A 13665-nucleotide genomic window follows, 5' to 3' on the forward strand; every position below is an offset into this window, starting at 1 on the left:
ATCTTACACCCTCAATTTTGGCAAGTTGAATGCAGGTGTAGTTGGCAATGCAAAATATGGTCTCTCAACGATTAGTAATTCATTGGACCCAAAATCAGCCACTTTCATGATCGGTCTATATTTTTCTGTCAATGAAAACACTTTTGAATCTCTTTCATGCATAACTTCATCGTCTCCATCCTCTGGTGCGTCACCATCAACACCATCCTCTTGTTCCCTGATCCGACTTTTCAACTTGTCAATCTCACTTTGCTTTAAGCTCGACTCTAACTGCACAACATCGCCATTGGTGTCAACATCGTCGTCAATGCTTAATCCATCACGTCTTCTCTTTTTACCTGTGCTCAAGTTCTTGTACAACTTGCTGATTGGAATATTTTTAGTCAAGTCAAAGTAACATATCCATGTTGTTCCATATACCCACAATCTGTCCCCCTTTGCAAACATTCCTTCCGGTTTATCATCGAGATTCAAAAATTGACGTGGCAAAAACTCGCTATTACGTTTGGACCAAGCAGTGAGTAATTGATCCCGGTTGAATAAATTAAACTCGAGTATTTTGTTTTCGTTTGTCAAGACCAAGAGTTCCTTGTTGTTTCGACACGTTATTAAATGTGGCTGAGATGAAGAATTCGACAATTTTGCAAGGGTGAATGCATCGTCACCATTGAGGGGATACACTTCGATAGATCCGTTGAACCTGGAAATCAATATGTTTTTGTGATTTGGAGTAAGTATTAACAGCTTCACGTTGTCGTTGTATGGAATGTTTGATGACGAATCCTGTTCAATCATTTCGATTTGGTCCTCTAATGAAATTTGACTATTTTCAGCATCAATGGAAAATTGGTACAACTCTTCATCAGGAGTCAAAATAAGTAACTTTGATTCAGTTATGAATGTCACTTTTTTGGCCCCTGATATCATTGAATCGAAATTTTCATCTCTAATTTTATTGATCATGTATTTATCGTTCTCAGCGTCAACCTCGTCCAATTCGTAAACTTTAACAGAAGTCATTTTGGAAACCGCCAACAAGTTACTTTTGAAGTCAACGCTAGTTATATTCTCATCATCCGAAAGGGACAACTTGGCAATCAACTTGTGTTTGCCATTTTTCAAAATTTTCCATATTTTAACAACTTGGTCTTGCCATAGAATTACAAGCTGTTGCTCTGGAATCACTAAAACATTGCTAATTTGTTGGTTAACCAACAACTTCTTGTATTTTGAGTCTTGAAAATTGTCGATAGGTTGTATTGTGATTGCCCTTTCAACACCACCGCTCACAAGCACATTGAAGCTCTTATTCTCCGTGATTGCCATCGATCGAATATCATTCGAATGTAACAAACGGTTGAAACTGTGCACCCATTTAGTGCTGGATTTAGAATGCAATAAATCATATTGATGGATCTTTCTATCAATTCCTGCTGAATAGAATCGCTCTTCGCGGGAATCACCTACGAGGCAAAGCACATCAGCATCATGAAGCTTAAAACTTTGCATCAAGGAGAAAAACTTCAAGTCCCACACTTTTACATGCCCCGTTGAGTCTCCACTTATGAGTTGATTTCTCTTCGGTAACACTTCTAAAGTCCAAACCAATGTACTCTCGGTCTTGGACTTGTCGACCCTCATAGTACCCAAAATTCTACCCTTGGTGTTTTTTTCATAGCTCCAAACTCTAATTCTTCCATCGGCACAGCCACCAACAATTTGTTCATCTCCATTCCATTTTAAGCTCAAAACTCTTGCGTCTTGCCTTTGACAAATGATATCATACTCCAATGAGCCCGTTCCTCCAGATATATCAACTACAACAACGGACCCATCATCACAGCCAACAGCCAACTTGTCACCTTGTGGGTTCACGTCGATGGACCAAATTGTTCCCGCATTACAGTCGTAATTGACCAAAGGTCTGCCCGTTTTCAAGTCCCATTCAGTTACATAAGTTGATCCACCGATTGAAAATAATCGACTTGGCTCAGTGCCAGAGATCGAGCTCCAGATTAACCCTTCAATAGATCTTCCTTTCGAACCCGCCAACGTCAACTCATGTGTCCAGCTATGTCTTGGATTCCATATTTCGATATCTCCATTGCTTCTGCCCACGGCCAATCGTAAATCGTATGGCGCTAATTGCTCTGGCGAGGATGGTCTAGAAAACGCCAACGACGTTATAGTATGAGGCGTATAGTCGACAAAGCGACAACGGTGAAGATCCATGATTGCAGACGACATGTGGACTCCTTTACTACAGATTGTGAAAAATTGCAAAATAAAAAAAAACAGTTTAAAGAACGCATAAACCTCATCGCTACAAACAAACAAAAAAAGAAAAAAAAAAAAAAACAACGAAATAAAATAAATAAAATACAGTGGTATTGGGCCCAGTGCTACCAAGCGATTTAGAATGCAAATTATCATCTAATTCTCAAAAAGGTCTATACACAAGACGGACTCCTTCCCTATTGACCTGAATCCACAATTCAAAACCAATTTCGCATATTCCCTAAGAACCTCCCAGTGACTGGTTCTCAACATCGTTCCCACCAAGAAACACAATCCGGATATGTTTTGTTTGTGTGAAATGGCCGACAACTTGCCACCCCCTTTATAAAATTCATCTCTTGTTCTGGTCAAATAGCCATACCCATCTTCTGCACTAAGTGAAACCATTTGGATGTAAGTAACATCTTTAGGGAGTGTGCGATAAACTGAACTCTCCTTCCCGCAAACCACGAAGCAATACGACCACAACATCAACATGGCATGACTTAATGTAAACGAGGTATCGCTGCTTTTATTTGAATCCCAATTTTGCTCCCCCAACAACACATCCCACAAGAATTTGTAGCTTTGAACTACACATTCGAGAGCCCTCTTATGAGACCAAACATTTTTCATCTTGCGCTCAACAATCCTTTTATCCTTCTTTGAAGCAGTAACACTTTGATTGGCGGGGGCACCGGCAAATATTGCAAGATCGTAATGATTGACATCGCAAGCCATGATTCGAGCAAGCTGAAAGACGTCAAAAGGTCGATACAACTCCCCGTGGTTGAGGTTCAAAACAATATCAAGACACGAGTCAAATGTGTGCATCACATTTTCTTTCCACGACTTATTGGAGTTGTCTCTAAGCAATGAGTTGTTCATTTCAGTTTGCAGAAACATCAAAGACACAAGTCCAGCCAAGAGAATCTTTTGTGTGAAAAGTGGATAACTCTTCAATCCCTGGTACTGTCCCCTTAAAAGCTCCCTTAATCCAGTTAAAAAAGTCTTTTGATTGGTCTGCAACTTTTTTTGAAGTTTTGCCAATTTTTTGAAGGACCCATGAACGGCAGTTGATTCCCAAAGACGCTCGTCACACGGTAGATTTAACAATTGAAGCTGACTAAATTCGATATGTGGACTGTGTCTGAATTTAACGTAATCGGTGATGTCTAAGTAAAATGTCATAAACGTTACACGACGCATGGACTCCGACTCGACCCATTGCATATAGAGATCCATATCAGTGTTGACTTCATCTTCAACATTGGAGTCACTTTCCTCAGCAGATGTCGACCCGGTGCTGCTGGCTCTTTTGGTGGCTGACGGGTTGCCTCCCATCATTGGGCTTCTTTGTAGTAATTGAACAGTTGCACCATGATGGACGTGGCCCCGCTGGTGAAATTTTCTCGATAAAAAGTTCTTCTCAACCCATTCAAGTAAATTTAAGGCCTGTATTACCCATGGTTTCAGAAAAAGGAAATCCTCATGCTTAAATATGGCATAACGCAATTCATCTGCTAATAATTGCGTTATCAAGACTTCCGTATTTTCACCGCTGTTAAAGTACAGTGCACCAGTTGCAATCATGGCCACTAGAAGCAATGGGTGCGATCTGGGTTCAAAAGACGGAAAATGCACAAAGTTAAATTGAGGATGAAATGTGGCCCAAAAATTCTTGAGGTACATTGACATCCTTTGAGTGTTGCAGATTTCCAAGACCTGATCCAAGTTTAGTCCAAGTAAGTTGGCGATTTCCACAAGATCGAAATCAGCAGTCTGCCCAACATTCTCTACTTGAGGTTCTTGCCCCACAAGCGTTTCGGTCGTGGTGGGGGACGAGTTTGATGTAATACTCAGATAAGTTTGCAAACTATCACTGACTTGTGAAAGCTTGCGCCTTTGGTTGTCCTTTAACATTACTTGCCTCGACAAGAGATCGTCCAATGGATTGTTCTCATTAGGGAAAACATTAAAGTCATACGCAGTCGCAAGCTGATCCTCGAGTGTGCCCAAGGGCGGCGGCGGAGTGAATGGTTGTGCGGGATGCAGGTTGTTGTGTGCCCGGTGTGGTTGATACATTTGTTGCAAGTTACTGCCCCTATTCAAGTTGTCTCTTTGTAAGTTGTTGTCAAATTGTGGTATATCGAATAACCAAGTCAAGATGTCATTTTGAGGTAACGTGGTCCCGTTGTTTCTCAAAGACTCTAAATCAAATTGATTTGGCGGGATGTGTGTGGTCAAGTTTGTTGTCAAAGGGTACAGGGGAGACGCCATGGATGTGGATGAGGAGGCCACATTAGGCTGCCGAAAGGAATGGGTGGATCCGTTAGGCGTCAATTCATTTGCCGACGGAGTATGACGAATGTGTATTCCGTGACTCAGTTTACTTGACGCTTCAAGCTCTTGCAATTCGTAGTGTCTCTTGACATGACGTTCTTTCAAATCTTTTCTCACAAATCTTTTACCACAATGTTGCATTTCGCCGTTCGATTCAATTTGAAAATCACAAACGTAAACCTCCTTTGGCTCGTGGTTAAGATTGTGTCTTGCCAAATGATCTGACCGACTGAATACCTTGTCACAATGACGGCACGGGAAATGGCCGAGTGAACGTCTTTTCTTCTTTGGGGGACTCAGTTCCGCGTTATATTTTGACTGTGGGGACATGACGTAATGTTGAAACCTCAAGTCTTGTAATTTCACTCATTCACTAAAGCTCTGTGAGTATCGAATGACTTGATATTGTGATTGGGTGCAAAACTCTCTTGATGATTGACTTTTGATCATTGTTTATAGTTTTTATGTTGTGAGGCAATAGGGGAAAAGAGAAAAGGGAAAAAAAAAAAAAAAATTCTCGGAGTATGGCCGTACGATGAGGGGAACTCTCCCCACTTGTAAGATTAAACGTCAGACTCTGTAAAGAAAAGAGGTTCCAGTCACTAGCATAAGAAGTACACGCAACCAGTACTCAGCTAGAAGCAAACCTTGATTTTCAAAGTTTGGTTTAGTTTGAGTTTACGAGTGAGGGGGGGGGGGGGGAACTTACATGTTTCCTGCACACAAATCCCCCCCTGCCCCCATTCTGTCTCGTTCATACAAAAACCGAGATTTGTATGAAGTATGTAACTACTACTACTACTGCTACTACTGCTACCTCCTAACTATTGGCTGCGAAAATACCAACTTCTGATTTTTTCATTTTTCATTTTTTTTTTTTTCAATTTCTTCCTTCTTCATTTCTATTACCACCTAAACACACATACTATTCCATGATTCCTCATAATCTCTTGGACAACTTTTCATACAACACATGGTCTACCGGAAGATGTCGATTTATACTGATCAAGTCGACCTCTTCATTAAAGCGAAGACGCTTTGGTTTGGATTCCAACACCATCGAGGGTATGCTACTGAACGACTGACGCGAAGACGATATATGGTTTGATTTCACTGGATCAGAGAATTCCTCCCAATCGTCCTCGTAACTTAGGACATCGTATGCAAAGTATGATCTAAACCTTGCATAGTTGATCAAGAATCCGTTCTGAAGTAGTATATGTTCCGCTGAAACTGGTGCCTTTCCCCCGTTGTTGAAATATGCAAAAAAGTACTCTTCGTGGTATGACAAGTAGTCTTCGGCCCTGAATTTCCATATTCGGTAGTACTGCTCATAAAAATGTGGGTTATTCAAGTCAACGACACCCGATAAATTTAGAAAATTGTTGAAATAATCAATCAAGCCTTCCAATTTTATCTCTTCAAATTTTTCAATGAATATTGTGCGAATGATATCGGATAGCTCGTTTCTGTACCTGTGGTTCACAATTCTACCAAGAAACTCTTTGATATCTAACTCTTGCTGAAGCATGCAGTTGCACACAAAATTCTTGATTGTGATATAATTGTAATCATTCGCCATTGGGAAATGCTCGTCAATGATACTCTCTATTTTACTATAACAGATCTGGAGCGAAGCCAGGTCCTTGTCATCTTTGGTAAAGCTGGATCTTCTTATTGAAGATTTTGGTGCTTCAACGGGCACCAAAATTGGACTTGGTGGCTCATGTTCATAGTCCATAATACTTTCATTATCCGAATCCGAATCACTTTCATCAACTAGGTGGAGCCGTCTGCTTCTTCTTGGTGAGCCGATGGTTTCAAAGTCCTGTAATTTGATGGAAGAATATTGTATAGTCAAGTTGAGTCCATACTTGGTAAGGCTAGTGGAGTCAAAAAGCCACTTGTTGTTACAAGTATTGAAGGGGAACTTACCAGCCACTTTACGCTTCAACGTCATTACTTGGTTACTGCTGAAAGAAAGAAGTAATGAATAATCAGATCATCAGTGTTGTGTGTTTCTGCCTGTTGCATAAAATAAGGAAAACGTGGGACCTCTTTTTGATTCACGTGACCTGACAATAAGAAGAGAAAAAAAAAGGGGGGGGCACGTGTGCCAACGGAAACTTTCAGTATCAAACCCGGGAGGCTTCATAAAGTCCGAGTCACTGAATGATGGCTAGATACAGATAATGTATATATAGGATTTAGAACTTCGGGCCACGTCGTTTTAATACATTGGTAATGTGGTTTGCGATTAATAGTAGCTTTAGTCGTATCTAATCGTATCTCCTACGAGACCCGTCCTTGAATACAGCTTTCGTGTCAGCTACAGTAACTTCCTCGGGAACATCTAGTGGAGTTACGATGAGAACTGCTACAGATAACCACTTATCCTCTTATACAAGGCGTAAAGATAATAAACAAGCTCGGGATATTTTGTGTTATGAACGATAAGCGCTACCCGTAAACAACACGTCTAAGCCAAAAGATAAAAAAAAAAAAACAAAGGAAGAAAAAAAAAAAAGAAAAAATATTTTCGAGGTTTGCATTGAAACAACAGCCTTGAATAAACTGCAGTCTCCCCATGTTGAGTACCCGTAATCTCAGGCTAGTAGTTGCCATATTTGTGGTCTTTGGCATCTTTGCGTTTTTCGCAACATCACAAAACTCCTTTCGGGGCACAGTGCAAAGAGTCGGCAAGAAACCAGCAGCTGCTAGTGATGCATCAGTTCAAGATCCACCGAAATCGCAAGGAGCTCAGGTAGATGAGGATGAAAAGAATACTCTTCAGGGAAAACCACACTCGGGAACAAAACCACCTTATGAAAAAGTTGATAATTCAGGCTCGAACATAGCTGAAAAGTTGGGAGACAAATCACCCGCAACTCAAGGAGATGACAAACCACCCGCAACTCAAGGAGATGACAAACCACCCGCAACTCAAGGAGATGACAAACCACCCGCAACTCAAGGAGATGACAAACCACCCGCAACTCAAGGAGATGACAAACCACCCGCAACTCAAGGAGATGACAAACCACCCGCAACTCAAGAAGGTGAGAAAATAACGACTCCAAAGGAGGTGGGCATGAATAAAGAATGCAACGAGGTTGATTATGTTGTCATGATTGATGCCGGAAGTACAGGATCTCGTGTTCATGTGTACGAGTTTAACACATGCACCCAACCTCCAAAGTTGTTGTCGGAAGAATTCAAGATGCTCAAGCCTGGTTTGAGTTCATTTGATACCGATACTGATGGGGCTGCTAAATCATTGGACCCATTATTAGAGGTTGCATTGGCAAAAGTACCCAAAGAGAAGCAAAAATGTACACCAGTTGCAGTGAAAGCGACAGCTGGTTTAAGATTACTCGGAGATGCTAAATCAGCTGCCATTTTGAAACAAGTGAAGAAACACTTGGAAGAAGACTATCCATTTGCTGTTGTCTCGGGAGATGGAATTTCAATTTTGGATGGAAAGGATGAAGGTGTGTATGCGTGGGTTACTGCAAACTTTTTACTAGGAAACATTGGGAACAAAGATAAGTTGCCCACTGCAGCAGTTTTTGATCTAGGCGGAGGCTCTACACAGATTGTGTTTGAACCTGACTACAAGGATCAATTACCAGTTGAAGGAGAAACCCAATACAAGTTTACTTTTGGTGACCACGAGTTCACTCTTTATCAATTCAGTCACTTGGGATACGGCTTAATGCAGGGAAGAAATAAGATCAACAAATTGGTTTTGGAGAACTACTTAAAAAAGGCCCAGTTGACCAAGTTTTCGAGTAAGAAGGAGGCCAAGGAGGCCAAAGCAGAGGTAGACATAACCAACCCTTGTATCCCTCCCAACTCTGTCGCCAAAGATGTACAGGTTGAAGTTTCCGAAAATGAAATCTATGTGGTCAATATGAAGGGCCCATCACAAGCCACAGGTTCACAATGTCGTTTCCTTGCCGAACAAGTACTCAACAAAGACGCTACATGTGACGTCAAGCCCTGTTCATTCAACGGTATTCACCAACCTTCATTGACGCATGCATTCAATAAGAATTCTGACATGTTTGTCTTTTCATTCTTTTACGATAGAACAAATCCAATCGGGATGCCATCGAGCTTTACTGTTGAGGAGTTGAGAGATTTAACCAAATCTGTTTGTGAAGGCGAGTCATTGTGGCGTGATGTATTCTTTGATGACCATGTAAATAACTTGACCAAAGAGCCTCAATGGTGTTTGGATCTTAGTTTTATCACCGCTATGTTGCATACCGGGTACGACATTCCCTTGAGCAGAGAACTTAAAACAGCCCAAAAGATAGATAATAACGAGTTGGGTTGGTGCTTGGGTGCGTCATTGCCATTGTTGGATAAAAGTAGTGGATTATGGCAATGTAGATCTTAGCAGAGTTTCGTATAGATCCCCTCTTCACCCCCCCTTCCTATACAAAATACGATTAGTCCTTTATCCGGGATTTCTTTTTTCTTGTAAAATTATCCATTTATTGATTTTCCTCCGCTATTTCCTCTCCTTCTCTTTTTTTTTTTTTTTCCTTTGTAGCAAATTAAACAGAAGAAAATCGCTATTCCCCGATCAACGCATTCTGCACCTGAAGGAAAGTTGCATTCATCAAAACCATGTCGGATTATACTCAAAGCCACTTGACGGAACAACTCAAAAATTTGCTGACAAGGAGTGACAGAGAAGGATTACATCCTTTGACTAAAATAGTGTCCCCTTCAGAACCAATGGATTTACAGCACATACGAGATGTTCGTGCACAACGTACATCTAACAGCTCGTCTTCGTCAACCTCTTCCTTGCCCACAGAAGTCTTGGATCCCGAATCGAATCACGCTCACTCGAACAGTACGCTGGCACTCGCGAACCCACAACCACAACATTCTTCTTTTCGTCGGAAACATTCAATTCATAAATTCAGTCGCAGTCAATACAGTCTAAGCTCGATATCAACCACTCCCTATGGGTCTACAGTACCTAGTATTAGTAGCTCGCCAAAGGACACTTTTGCAAGAGAACCGCCAAGAATACATGCAAAGTTGTATTGCGAGGATGTGGCCAAAAGCAACAAGACGGCAAAGGATGTGTTGTCTCGGTTATCGTCCGACGAGTTGCGTTCAGTAAAGACACATACGGAGTTGGCAGAAACGGCGAATGGAGTGAGAATGTTGGCCAAGAATCTTTCTAGGGCCACGATACAGTTGGATGTGAAGGCTTTGATGATTGTAACAAAGGCCAGAGATAATGCATTGGTTTACTTGACGCGAGAAGTAGTTGAATGGCTTTTGACGGAACACTCTGAAATTACAGTTTACGTTGACTCAAAACTAGAGCATTCGAAACGGTTTGATAGTGAGCGCATGATTAAGCAATATCCTAAAGCTGGTAAGAATTTGCGATATTGGAACAAGGACTTGACATTGAAGTCCCCAGAGCTATTTGATTTGGTGGTGACCTTGGGAGGGGATGGTACTGTGCTTTATGTCTCGAACTTGTTTCAAAAAGTGGTGCCGCCGGTATTGTCGTTTTCCTTGGGAAGTTTAGGATTTTTGACGAATTTCAAGTTTGACGACTACAAATCGAAATTGACTCATTGTCTAGATTCAGGAGTCAAGGCGAACTTGAGAATGAGATTCACGTGTCGTGTCCATACGTCAGAGGGGAAACTCATTTGCGAACAACAGGTGTTGAATGAATTGGTTGTTGACAGGGGTCCTTCTCCTTTTGTGACAAACTTGGAACTTTACGGCGATGGGTCGCTTTTGACAGTTGCTCAGGCAGATGGTCTAATAATTGCAACACCCACAGGATCAACCGCCTACTCGTTGTCAGCTGGTGGCTCTTTGGTACATCCCGGAGTTAGTGCAATCAGCGTCACTCCAATTTGTCCTCATACGTTATCATTCCGCCCTATATTGCTACCGGACGGAATGTTTTTGAAAATCAAGGTACCTTTGACAAGCCGGTCAACTGCGTGGTGTTCTTTTGATGGGAAAGTTAGAAAAGAACTTAGTAAAGGGTATTATGTCACGATACAAGCTTCACCTTTCCCATTCCCAACGGTCATTGCTTCCAAAACGGAATATATGGATTCAGTGAGTAGAAACTTGAATTGGAATGTGAGAGAACAGCAAAAGCCATTCAGTTCGTATTTGAAACCTGAAACGCGGCAAATGATGGCGGAGAACGATAATGGGGGAGATAAACCAGAACAGAAGGATGACAATGATGATTTCGATATCAATTATAGTGATGAGGAAGAAACTGAAGAAAAAACGTCTTCGAGTAGTAATACTACGAGTGAAACCAATAGTGAAGACATGCTGTACCTCCCAATCAATGGCGGAACACAAACGCCTACAGTTAGTAACCAGGATGATCGATGTTGTTTTGCACATCCTCATGCAAGGGTACACTTGAATGGATCATAGCGGATGTGTATGTAACACTTGAGTTGCTTTTTTTTTTAATAGTTTAGTTCAATTCTATGCTAGTTTTACAGTGAGATTATTTAAGGAGTCCTTGTGTCCCTTTTATGTCTGTCTGTTTCTATGAACCGTTTGCGTGTAAATTCCATTATACCTGCATATAAAAGGGTCTGTGTCTGAGAGTAAGATTTTGTCTCAGACAAAAGACAGAAAAAAAAAAGAAATTAACAGATGGAGAGAGTGTGTGTCTGTGTGTCTGTGAAAAAAAAATTTTCGTTTCTTTTTTTTTCTGTTTTATAACAAAGAGGGCATCAGTTAAAAGTATTAAAATGGTAAAGTAAAGTAAAGTAAAGAGGCGAATAGAGAGAGAAAAAAAAAATAAAAAACAGTCACATTACGTCCTACTTTTTTCACTCTTTATTCACGAAGATCATTCTTCGATAGATTACATACATATACACACACACACACACACAACTTATACTTGTATCGAATATGTCTGACATTAGTCAACAAATGGGCAACTTGAGTGTTCAAGAAAACGGAAGCAACGGTCAGTACCAACCAAGACAGAATGGCCGTAGACAATATGTGCCACCACATTTGAGAAGCAGATCTGGCCAACCACAAGCAAACGGTGGTTCTGACGACATTCCTTTTGGTGGATCTCGTCGTAACGGATACGACAGCAGAGGTGGTTTCTCCTCCAGAGGTAACGGATTTGGATTTGGTGGCTCAAGAGGTGGTTCAAGAGGTGGTGCTGGATTTGGAAGTGGAGGTAGATACCAAAGACAGGTTCCAGGTGTGGGTAAGTGGGTTGACGGTAAACACGTTCCAGCACCACGCAATGATAGATTGGAAATCGAATTGTTTGGTGTTCCAGAGGAAGAAAGTGCTCAATCATCAGGTATCAACTTTGACAATTACGACGACATTCCAGTTGAAGCTAGTGGTGACAATGTTCCTGAACCAATCACTGCATTCACTGCACCACCATTGGATGAGTTATTGGTTGAAAACATCAAATTGTCAAAATTCACCAAACCAACTCCGGTTCAAAAGTACTCTGTTCCAATTGTTGCTGGCGGTAGAGACTTGATGGCTTGTGCCCAAACCGGTTCCGGTAAGACTGGTGGTTTCCTTTTCCCAGTTTTGTCTGAATCTTATGCAAATGGCCCTGCTCCAGTTCCTGAATCAACTGGAACTTTTTCATCCCACAAGGCCTACCCAACTGTTCTTGTCATGGCTCCAACCAGAGAATTGGTCTCTCAAATTTATGATGAGAGTAAAAAGTTTGCTTACAGATCATGGGTCCGTCCTTGTGTTGTTTACGGTGGTGCTGATATTGGAAACCAAATTAGACAATTGGACAGAGGATGCGACTTGTTGGTTGCTACTCCTGGACGTCTTAAGGACTTGCTCGAAAGAGGAAGAGTTTCTCTTTCCAACATCAAGTACTTGGTTTTGGATGAAGCTGATAGAATGTTGGATATGGGTTTTGAGCCTCAAATTAGACAAATTGTTCAAGAATGTGATATGCCAAGCGTTGAAAATAGACAAACTTTGATGTTTTCGGCCACCTTCCCCAGAGACATTCAAATGTTGGCTCGTGATTTTTTGAAAAACTATATTTTCCTTTCTGTTGGTAGAGTTGGTTCTACCTCAGAGAACATCACCCAAAAGGTTTTGTACGTTGAAGACGACGAGAAAAAGTCAGTTATTTTGGACATGTTGAACGCCAACAGTTCTGGTTTGACCATTGTTTTCACTGAAACTAAGAGAATGGCCGACAACTTGGCTGATTTCTTGTATGACCAGGGGTTCCCTGCTACTGCCATTCACGGTGACAGATCTCAATATGAAAGAGAAAAGGCCCTTGCTGCTTTTAAGAGCGGAAAAGCACCAATTTTGGTGGCTACTGCTGTTGCAGCCAGAGGATTGGATATTCCAAACGTTTCTCACGTTATCAACTACGACTTGCCAGGTGATATCGATGATTACGTTCATAGAATCGGTCGTACTGGTCGTGCCGGTAACGTTGGTATTGCTACCGCTTTCTTTAACAGAAACAACAAAAACATCGCCAAGGAAATGATTGATTTGTTGGCCGAAGCCAACCAAGAAGTTCCTGATTTCTTGACCAAGATTTCAAGAGAATCAGCATTTGGTAGAGGTGGTCGCGGATCCTCTCGTGGTGGTGGATACGGAGGCTCCCGTGGTGGAGCCACCAGAGATTTCAGAAGATCGGGTGGTGGCGGCCATTCAAGTTCCGGATGGGGCAGCAGCGCCGGCAGTGGCTGGGGAAGTTCAGGAAACAGTGGTGGTTGGGGCAATTCGAATGGTTCCAGTGGAGGTTACGGCTCACGCTCAAATTTCAACTCAAGCTATGGTAACCCATCGGGTTCTAACTCATGGTGGTAATAGCTGGTATACACAAACACACACACACACACACAAACACACACAACCACACAAACACGCGCGCGTGCGTGTGTGCGCTTCGTCTTACATCACCAGTATTTGTTTGTTTTTTTTGTTTTGCATCATTTAGAGCTCCAATCTAGATCAATTTTTATTATTTTATTTTCAAAAATA

The 13665-nt window shown here is 41.6% G+C and overlaps 4 protein-coding genes across 4 annotated transcripts; 3 read left to right on the forward strand and 1 right to left on the reverse strand. All coding sequences in view use genetic code 12, as the record gives it.

The window, feature by feature from the left end:
• Positions 1–3: 3 nt before the first annotated feature.
• Positions 4–6580, reverse strand: UTP4 (Utp4p; the record flags this gene model as incomplete). The annotated part of the gene is made up of 3 exons (XM_051754209.1): positions 4–2164; positions 2660–4849; positions 5589–6580. The coding sequence occupies 3 exons, from the start codon at positions 6578–6580 to the stop codon at positions 4–6; spliced, it is 5343 nt and encodes a 1780-aa protein (XP_051606809.1).
• A 627-nt stretch (positions 6581–7207) lies between these two features.
• On the forward strand, positions 7208–9025 carry GDA1 (guanosine diphosphatase; the record flags this gene model as incomplete). Its single annotated transcript, XM_051754210.1, has 1 exon — positions 7208–9025. The coding sequence occupies one exon, from the start codon at positions 7208–7210 to the stop codon at positions 9023–9025; it is 1818 nt and encodes a 605-aa protein (XP_051606810.1).
• A 233-nt stretch (positions 9026–9258) lies between these two features.
• Positions 9259–11073, forward strand: KGF57_004677 (NADH/NAD(+) kinase; the record flags this gene model as incomplete). The annotated part of the gene is made up of 1 exon (XM_051754211.1): positions 9259–11073. One exon carries the CDS (start codon positions 9259–9261, stop codon positions 11071–11073), a length of 1815 nt encoding a protein of 604 aa, XP_051606811.1.
• A 492-nt stretch (positions 11074–11565) lies between these two features.
• On the forward strand, positions 11566–13491 carry DED1 (DEAD-box ATP-dependent RNA helicase; the record flags this gene model as incomplete). The annotated part of the gene is made up of 1 exon (XM_051754213.1): positions 11566–13491. The coding sequence occupies one exon, from the start codon at positions 11566–11568 to the stop codon at positions 13489–13491; it is 1926 nt and encodes a 641-aa protein (XP_051606812.1).
• Between the last annotated feature and the right edge of the window lie 174 nt (positions 13492–13665).

The sequence above is a fragment of the Candida theae genome, assembly GCF_024610275.1.
Source record: "Candida theae strain CBS 12239 chromosome Unknown scaffold17, whole genome shotgun sequence".
NCBI lineage: Eukaryota > Fungi > Ascomycota > Pichiomycetes > Serinales > Debaryomycetaceae > Lodderomyces > Lodderomyces theae.